This window comes from Cyprinodon variegatus, unplaced genomic scaffold (assembly GCF_000732505.1).
Source record: "Cyprinodon variegatus isolate N-32 unplaced genomic scaffold, C_variegatus-1.0 Scaffold893, whole genome shotgun sequence".
Taxonomy (NCBI): Eukaryota; Metazoa; Chordata; class Actinopteri; order Cyprinodontiformes; family Cyprinodontidae; genus Cyprinodon; species Cyprinodon variegatus.
This window is the reverse complement of record NW_015151346.1, coordinates 329417-338798: the sequence shown is the minus strand read 5'-3', so window position 1 is coordinate 338798 and position 9382 is coordinate 329417. Positions and strand designations below refer to the sequence as shown.

Genomic DNA, 9382 nt, shown 5'->3' with positions numbered 1-9382 from the left:
CAACCACTGACTTCAAAGGTTTCCAGGTTCTTTATTGATTTAAATATATGGAGTGAATTTTGTTCCATTACTGTTGAGAGCAATAAACACGATCTGTTAATGGAAAAAAAAATGTATATATATTTTTGCAGATTTTTTATTTTGAAAAACTTCGATTTAAATAAAAAAGAAAAATTCAGATTGAGAGAAATTTGCATAGAAAAAAATTTGTAAAAAAAAAAAAAAAAAAAAAGGAAAATAAATTCTAAGAAAACTTTACTCTAAAAACATTTTTTGATGAAAGCTTTTATTCTAAATTAATTTTTTTAAATTTCCATTTCATAAGTTTGCTTTTTGCTTCCAACAGTAATGGTACAAATTTCACTCCATACATTACTTTCCTATCGTATTCAGTGTTTTCAGAGCTCGCAGCTTTGATGCAGAACAAAAAGGGGGCGTGGCCTTAAAGTTGCAGTGTAAAAATGCTCTCTGCACCCTTATTGCCGCCATCTTTGATTTACTTCATGTAGCTACATTGATCTCGATAAGACTGCATCACAGAACGAGTGCTGAGTAATATCGCTGGGTTCTGCTCCTCATTCAAGTCCAGATCTTTCTGACAAGGACTAAAGGAACACGTGTAGATCTAGATCTAGACTGAAGGATGGAAATGACAACAGATTCAAATAGAAACCATCCAAAAGGTCTATTTTTTTCCCCTTACAGGCTATGCTGCTTTGGTCAGACAACAGAAACTGAAGTTTATCGGCTCAAGGGGGCAGATTACAAATGCCAGCCACACTTTTCAGATTTATTTAGAAAAAAACATGACATCTATGACTTAATTTGTCCGTTTTTTTTTTCTCTAAACCCCAATAAATTATAAAGACATCTGAGGTTGTAATATGAGAAAAGTGAAAAAGCTTAAATGTCAGTCGGTACATTTTGTTAGATTAATTTGTAATCCTCAAAGCAAAAAGGGAAGAAAAGAAAGTAACATATAAATATGTTTTTGCGCCGGATTCTAGTAGTTAAATCAAAAGATCCACCAATAGAAGTAGATCTTATTGCTCAGAATGAGAAAAAAAAAGATAATTTCTTTAATCTTATTTTATCACGTAGATTTAATCTCATATTAAGGGAAGAATAATCATTCCTGGAATATCGTTTCCTTCATTTCCATATCCAGAAATATTGACTGATTTTTAGCAGATTTGTTTTGTTTTTGTGGAAAAAGGTCAGAGGGAAACCAGAGGAGGTTTAGAGGAAGTGAGGAGATGAATTCAGCTGATCCAATAAACACAGCGACGGGGCCATGATGGATTCTGTTTTCCTCCCTGTATTAACGTTACCATGACCACCGCAGTGACCTCTGGATCCCCCCAGGCTGGAGTGTGGGACAGGAAAAGGAGAGGCGGTAGAGTCCCGTAGCGGCGTGGCAGCCCGCTCAGTCGTCCACGCCGATGTTCCGGAACAGGTAGGACATGGATTCTCCGTTGTGGATGCGGCGGATGGCCTCCGACAGGATCATGCTGATGTCCACCGTTTTGATCTTTGGACACTGGAGCTTCTGCAGCTCGTGGGGGATGGTGTTGGTCACCACCACCTGTGGGGGTCAGAGGAGACTATGAAGGAGGACGTCACAGCAGGTCCAGCAGAAACAGGAAAAACAGGCATCTGACCTCGTCGATGGCCGACTCTTCTATAAACCGCGGGGCTTCCGAGGAGAGCAGGCCGTGCGTCGCCATGACGAAGATCTTGTAGGCCCCCCTCTCCTTCAGCGTCTCTGCCGCCGCCACGAAGCTGTCCACGTCGTCGATGATGTCATCCTGCAGGACAAGAGACGTCACGGCGACCTGTTTGAGAATGTGATGAAGTTAAATGACCTGTGCGAATCTCACCACTATGATGGCGATGCGGCCCCCAACGTCTCCCACCACGGTGATCGGGGGCTTCTCTTTGGGGATCAGCACTGCGGACACAGATCAACATTTCCACTAAGCAACGGCGGCTCACACAGCTGGGGGCGTTCGGGGTTAGAAACTGAGCTTTACGTGGGATCTCCATGCTGGGGTGGATGGCTCCCGTGGTCTTGACGGTGGGCGGGGAATGTCGACCGTCTACCTGGTCTGACTCGGCGTCCTGAGCTTCCCCGTGGATCACAGCTATGCCGAGACGAAGCCGCTCGGCGAACGACTGAGCCCTGAACACCGAGCAGAGACCGATATCACCAAGAGATTATAGGCAAAGGTTCGATCTGTTTGTTCCTTTAAATCAGAGATTTGTGTGACAGAGTTTTCTCCTGAAAAAAAACAAGCTTAGAAGTAGAAGCTTTGCAGGATCCAGTGCTCCGATGATGAGATGAGGAAGATGAAAGCAGAACCACGGAGTGATTGTCGAACAGCGAACGCCTTGAAAACTTTCATTAACCATAAACTAAACGCTATGTCTCTTTCTTTTCTAGGATCTCTCACGTGATTGGCTCAGGAACCAGGAAGTAAACAAAGGCGACAAACCGCATGCAAAGGAGTTCTGGGCCGCACTTTTAAGTTTAAAGGAGAAAAACCAGATAGAGGTTGATGATGGAGAGAACAGATCGTTTCTAGATGCTATAACCATCTCAGTTACGTATGTATGGAGTGACTTTTGTTCCATTATTGTTGCAAGAAAATAAGATTTTTAAATGGTAATAAAAAATGTTTTAAGAGTAAATTAATTTTCAGGTTTTTTGTTCAAATGTTTCCTTTTTAATTATTATTATTATTATTTTTTTTTTTATTTTTTTTTTTTTACAGATTTTTCCCACAGTTTCAAATTTATTTTTACAAACTGATCTTTTTTTTAAATCACATTCTCTTCACGTCTACCAAACACAAAAGCTCAGTCATGATCTATCAAAATGCCATCACCCAAGCTGACAAATAGAAATCTGTCTTTGCTGCATAGCGCAGTGGAAAGCCCGCCCCCAGAAAGTGAAGAGAATGTGATCTGGAAAATGCCATTTTGAAAAGAATGCAAATTCTGACAATTTGCCTTCCTGAAAAGCTGATATTTGAAAAATTATATTTAAAAAATCTAAAACCTATAAAAAGAAAAAAAAAATAGGAAAATAAATGTAAACTCATTCTAGTTACTTTAAAAAAGTTTTTTAATTATGAAGTTATATTTCTGCATTCAGTTTGTTTTATTTACAAAACAGTTTTGTGGCTTAAAATAATAATGGAACAAAATTCCTTCCATACATTCAGAATATTCTGGTTAATTTAGCTGCACATTTCTTACTTATTGCTCCTTTATTGGTGCTTAACGTACAACTTTTAGGTGCAATACTGCCACCAACTGGTAAGGAGTGTAAACAGCTTAATCAGGGATTGAGATTCATCTTTAGAAATTACAATTTCTACTGTAAGTTTTGGAAAGTTGTTATTTCTAAACTTGATTCCTCAGTTTAAACATCTGATGTCACATGTATGTATGTATGAGTTGACCACAAGGAACAAATACACATCTTATATTTATTTAGATTTAATGCCTTAAAATGACAAATTCAGACACTACGCACATATTTCTATTCCACTAGGAGCTCCTCTATCCTGATAAACATCATGTTCAGGAAGGAAAACAGGAAAAAACTAATTTTACAAACTTGAAAATGTTTCAAAATGTCCCCTTTATAGATTAAAGAGTGGCCAATAAGAACATCAGGCAGAAGGCGGTGGGATCTCTGGAGGAGCTGCAGGAATCCACAGCTCAGGAGGGAGAATCTATTAACAGGACAGCTAACAGCCTCGATGGGAAGCAGGTCAAAATTAAATCCTTGTTAAAAGTTTTCCACGCGTTCTGAAGGAGAAACTTTTTATTTTCATCCGACTTCATGTTAAATTCCATCTAAGGTAGAAAACTCACAGCGAGCATCGCCCTGAACACAGCATCCCCAACGTGACGCGTCTGTGTTTAGTTTTTGCAAAACTGGAACATAAACACGATAGAAAAGTCGACCCCTGGGAGCCAAATTCAAAAACATGTCTGAATATTTAGGTTCTTGGTTCTTTTATTTTCTGTCACACAGTTGAAAGTAAGAAAGATGTGAAAATGTTTGATTCTGCAGCTTTGGTGTAATAAAACAAACAAATAAAGCTGCATAGAAACCGGAGCAGACCTCACCTTTTAGCCGAAGCCGGGGATTTCGCCACAATTACAGCATTTCTGTAGTCGGGGATCTGAAGGCGAGAAAGTAAAAAGGGATTAAAACGGTGGAGCAGTCGTTAATCTGTAGGCTCTATAGTAAATATCTAAGATTTGTTTAATGAAAGGAAATAAAGCTGTGAGAACCAGGATAGATGCTGCTGTGTCTTCTGATAAATAACAAGATTTAAAGTCCTTGTGCTTTTGGTTAAAATCAAAAAAAGATCAGATGATTTATTTATTGGTAATAAAAATCTACGTTTCCATCTGATTGAGAAAGTTGCTTCTGACTGAAGTCTGAATGTCATTGACCTGTCAATCAATGCTGGACTCATCAGCAATCAACCAATCAGGATCCAGATTTCACCCCAAGTCAAACAGGATCACCAGAACATTTATTTAAAAACTGATTTGTTTAGACTTTAGAAAGATTTTATTTGTCATTTTGTGAAGTCAAGTGTAAAACAAAAAGAAATGTAACTTGGAAACAGCTCACTGAACAATTTCATCTTTTAAAAGTGCAGCCTTGAAAATTAGTAAAAATAACTGTAAATGTACAGTTCTAACAATTGTTTTTATTAAATATATATATATATATATATATATATATATATATATATATATATATATAATGATAAAAAAAATACTTAATAATAATAATATTTAATAACTTAATAATAATTTAACTCAACTTCTCTTAGTCCAGTATAAACATCTTTAACATTTACAGGGATAAAGCAAAAAAAAAAAGAAAAATCCTGAGCCTGAAGTTTTTCAACATATATATATATATATATATATATATATATATATATATATATATATTTGTATTTTCAAGCTATGCCGGGGTGTGTGGGATCACAGATTGCATGAATGATTAAAGACTAAATTTGACTTTTGAAAATCCAATACCAAATCTATATCTACCACTTGCATGAACCACTTTTCTTTTGATGTCCAGTTTTGCAGCTAAGTTTTCCCTGGAGCACAGCGTGCAGAAACAAGCGCCTGGTTAACCTAACTTCCTGCACCAGCTGCTGCATGGCTCGCCATCTCGCCCTGTCTCCTCCAGCCAGGCCCAGCGCCATTTATTTTTGAGTCCTTTATGACTGTGAGATCTTCATGAACTGCATTGTGCCCAATACATGCAATTCCGTTCTCTCCATCGTCCTGCTCTTCAAACACAAAGTTTCATTTATTTATTTTTTGACTTGTTCCTCATCTCTCCGTTGAATGGAGCCGTAAACGGCGCAAGATGACTCTCTGTGTAGAAGTTCAGCACTGAACCACAATCTATCTGGCAAGAAATGAGAGGAGGAGGAACATGCTTTCCTAAGACCCGCCCCCTTCTTCTTCTGATTGGCTAATACTCTTAGTTTCAGACGCTCCTTTGCTACCATTGGCTGACAAATGCAAGAGGGATTCCAACTGTATTTTTAAAATTTATTTACTGTCAAATTATTTTCGAGTGATGTTTTTTGCCCGCAGGCAATCACTACGAGCCGAATATCCAGCCTGGGCAATACTTTAATCCCTGCATTTAAGTGACAGAAAAAGGAAGACGATGCTCTTCCCCAGATGGTTTACCTCCTCCTGAATGTACTGGAGCAGAAACGGAGACGCTCTCAGGTTGTCCACTGGAATGTTGAAGAAACCCTGAATCTCCTTCTGATGNCTGCAGGAGATTGTCTTGACCATGTCTACATGCCTAAATGCACTGAGTTGCCGCCATGTGATTGGCTGCTTAGAAATAAAGTGTTAACGAGCAGTTGGACAGGTGTACCTAATAAAGTGGCCGGTGAGTGTATACGCGTGTGTGCATTTGTATTTTCAAGCTATGCCGGGGTGTGTGGGATCACAGATTGCATGAATGATTGAAGACTAAATTTGACTTTTGAAAATCCAATACCAAATCTATATCTACCACTTGCATGAACCGCATTGTGCCCAATCCATGCAATTCCGTTCTCTCCATCGTCCTTCTCTCCAAACACAAAGTTTCATTTATTTATTTTTTGACTTGTTCCTCATCTCTCCGTTGAATGGAGCCGTAAATGGCGCAAGATGACTCTCTGTGTAGAAGTTCAGCACTGAACCACAATCTTTCTGGCAAGAAATGAGAGGAGGAGGAACATGCTTTCCTAAGACCCGCCCCCTTCTTCGTCTGATTGGTTAATACTGTTAGTTTCAGACGCCCCTTTGATACCATTGGCTGACAAATGCAAGAGGGATTCCAACTGTAATTTTAAAATTTATTTACTGTCAATTTACTTTAATCCCTGCATTTAAGTGACAGAAAAAGGAAGACGATGTTCTTCCCGAGATGGTTTACCTCCTCCTGAATGTACTGGAGCAGAAACGGAGACGCTCTCAGGTTGTCCACTGGAATGTTGAAGAAACCCTGAATCTCCTTCTGATGGAGGTCCATCGTGATGAGGTGGGTGAGGCCTTTAAAGAAACCGCACCATCATGTTTGACTCTATGAAGGAACCGTTCCAGAGGGCGGGGCTTTGATCCTCCTACTCACCAGCTTTACACACCATGGAGGCGATGAGCTTGGACACGATGGAGCCTCTCTTCCTCATCTTGCACTGCTTGCTGTAGGGGAAGTAGGGAAAGACGCCCGTGATGCTGCGGGCGCAGGATGTCCTGCAGGCGTACACCATGATCAGCATCTCCATGATGGTGGTGTTGACGTCCCTGATACAGACAAACACTGTTTACTCTGCTGGAACTTCTTACTTTCTAATACACTAGAAAAATGATCTAGAAATAAGTAAAAACATCTTAATTTGAGTAGATAAATGAGGTAGTTTTTATTTTTACTCTTGAAATAAGATAATATGCACTTAAAATAAGACAATGCAATTGTGTTTTCTTATTTCAAGTGTAAATTGTCTTGTCCCATTGGCAAAATGGGACAAGAACAAATGCACTTAATTTACGGTAAGAAAAAAATGAATTTTTTCCAGTGTAGCTGTTTGATTCGACTCAGACTCCATCAGGTTTTTATCTGTAAACCATCTTTTTGCTGCAGTTAGAGCAACAGGTCTGTTATGGTTCCACTTTGCAGACATTTTTCCCTCCATACTGCATAAAAAACGTCTAAGCAGCCATTTTGAAGCGATGCTGCAGACAGAAAAACAGAAATCTAGCATCTGTTGGATCCATTTAAGCATCTTAAGTCATTTTGAGGCATTAAAGAGAGCGTGATGATATCATGTAGGTACTATATTTTCACACGTTGGATCCATCTGAACGCAACTTGGAGAAAGTACGGTAATGTGGAATATTAGTACCGGTATATTAGGATCTTATATTAAATTAAAACTGAATGAATTGATTTGAATTTACAGTAGGGATGAACATGAGGCTCGACGTCACAGACTTAAATGAACAAAAATGGCCTGTGGGCTGAGAGACGTCATTTGAATTTGAATGTTTTCCTTCATTTTAGAGGGAGGATCATAAATGTTTACATGCTTTAAATGAACTCGCTAACTTGATTCTGTCTGGATTAAATAACTTCTCAATAAAACTCAATTCCTTAAACATCTAACTTCATGGAACCGTTACTATAAATCAGAAGACATGGATTTGCGGACCAGCGTCCGGATCCAGACCCAACCTCATTTAAAATATGTATGAATTACAGCATGTTGTCTAAATTTACTTCTGCCGTTTCTCCTGTTAATATGGTAAAGCCGTCCAGACTTGGCTACATGTGGTACAAATGATCCAATGAGCTGCTGTCAGTCTGGGTTGCTGCTGCTGCTACTTTTAGACACAGCAGGCAAACCTGTGGTAAGCCGGCGATGGGAAAGAAGGAGAAGAGGATGAGAAAAAGAGAGCAGAGAAAGTGTGGACTGCTGGAAGAACTGTGGTGAACTGGTGAAAGAAAAGAGAAATGGTGCTCAAAGATGACCCTGAACATTTAGAGGATGTTTGGCTCAACCTGCTGCTGTGAAGCAGGATTCTCCACCATGAACAGAATCAACAATAAATATGGATCTAAAGATGTGCTTTAGAATGGCTTTGTCTCCATTCAAACCCAGGTTTATAGCCTTGCAGGGCAGCATAAAGCCCACTGCAAACATTAAGCTATGGAAAAGGAAAAAAACCGGTCAGTTCAGGTTTTTTATAAAATACATGAATCATAAAATTTTCTATATACCGAATTGAACGATTGTTGCTCTCTACTTCAAAAAACACTTTAGATTTTAAAATGGAAAATTTTTCTATTTAAAAATTCAATGTATAACATGGATGCATAAAAACCTGCATTTTATTTCCGTGTTAAATTCTGTCTAAAGTAACGGATTATAATTAAAATGTCTCCAGACCTCTACTGGTTGATGATTTTCTTTATTCAGACCCTGCTGATTTTTAATCAGTTCCTACTGCTATAAATGATCAGTCATTTTGAAATATAAAACCTATGACCTGTAATATAAACCCAATATATTTTTACAGGTTTATATTTTCAAAAAAAGATTTTTCTTTTGAAAACCTCATTTAAGCAAATTAACACAGAGTGTGATGTCGTTTGAGACTCAACCTGATTCTGACTGGAGAGAGAAATCATGAGCTTTCATACGTCGTTCATTTTGTCAGAATCAAGTCGTAAAAACCCATATTAACCCATCCATTAATTAAATAACCTGATTAATGTTTTCTGCAGGTTCTTTGTTTCTTTGCCTTTATTGAACATTTCCTTATTCAATCTTTTTAGCTCATTTGCTCTAACCCCCCGGGTTAGCACAGCTGTGCTGCGCTCAAAGTTTAATCAGAGACACTGAAACAGACGCTGACGCTGCAGATAAAGACGAGTTATCTGGAGACACTGGCCTCATTGTTTGCTCTGTTCTTCTCAGTTTCTCTAAATCCTCTCAGGTTCTTCTAGGTTTAGTTTGTGGACAAACATGTCACCTGGAAACTCTGACCAACGTCTGCCATGTTTTACTGAGCTGAAGACGAACAGAGGTTTTAGGGCTTGTCAACGTCTCCACTGGAAACCTTCGTTTCCGTCTCCAAAGTTAATATGTTGCGCTGCTATGCTAAGCTAAGCTAAACTAAGGACTTCTGATTCTCTTATTTTAGTAGATTTTGCCAAAAACTCAAACCATTTTGGGTTATTTTCCTGAAGTTTTTATCTCTAGTCCATCTATGTTAATGAAGGTTTGCATCTGCAAAGGTCGTCGGGTGAAAAATATCAAGT

At 38.7% G+C, this 9382-nt stretch overlaps 1 protein-coding gene across 1 annotated transcript in view; it reads right to left on the bottom strand.

Annotated features, from left to right (window-relative positions):
- Positions 1–546: 546 nt before the first annotated feature.
- prpsap2 (phosphoribosyl pyrophosphate synthetase-associated protein 2) overlaps positions 547–9382 on the bottom strand; it is a 20011-nt gene continuing 11175 nt past the window's right edge. The window contains exons 5-11 of the mRNA XM_015397857.1: positions 6692–6864; positions 6497–6612; positions 4144–4199; positions 2034–2182; positions 1881–1951; positions 1662–1808; positions 547–1585 (exon numbers count right to left, since the gene is read on the bottom strand). Coding sequence (XP_015253343.1) covers positions 1427–1585; positions 1662–1808; positions 1881–1951; positions 2034–2182; positions 4144–4199; positions 6497–6612; positions 6692–6864 — 871 coding nt within the window. The 3' untranslated portion in view covers positions 547–1426. The remainder of the gene's footprint in view (positions 1586–1661; positions 1809–1880; positions 1952–2033; positions 2183–4143; positions 4200–6496; positions 6613–6691; positions 6865–9382) is intronic.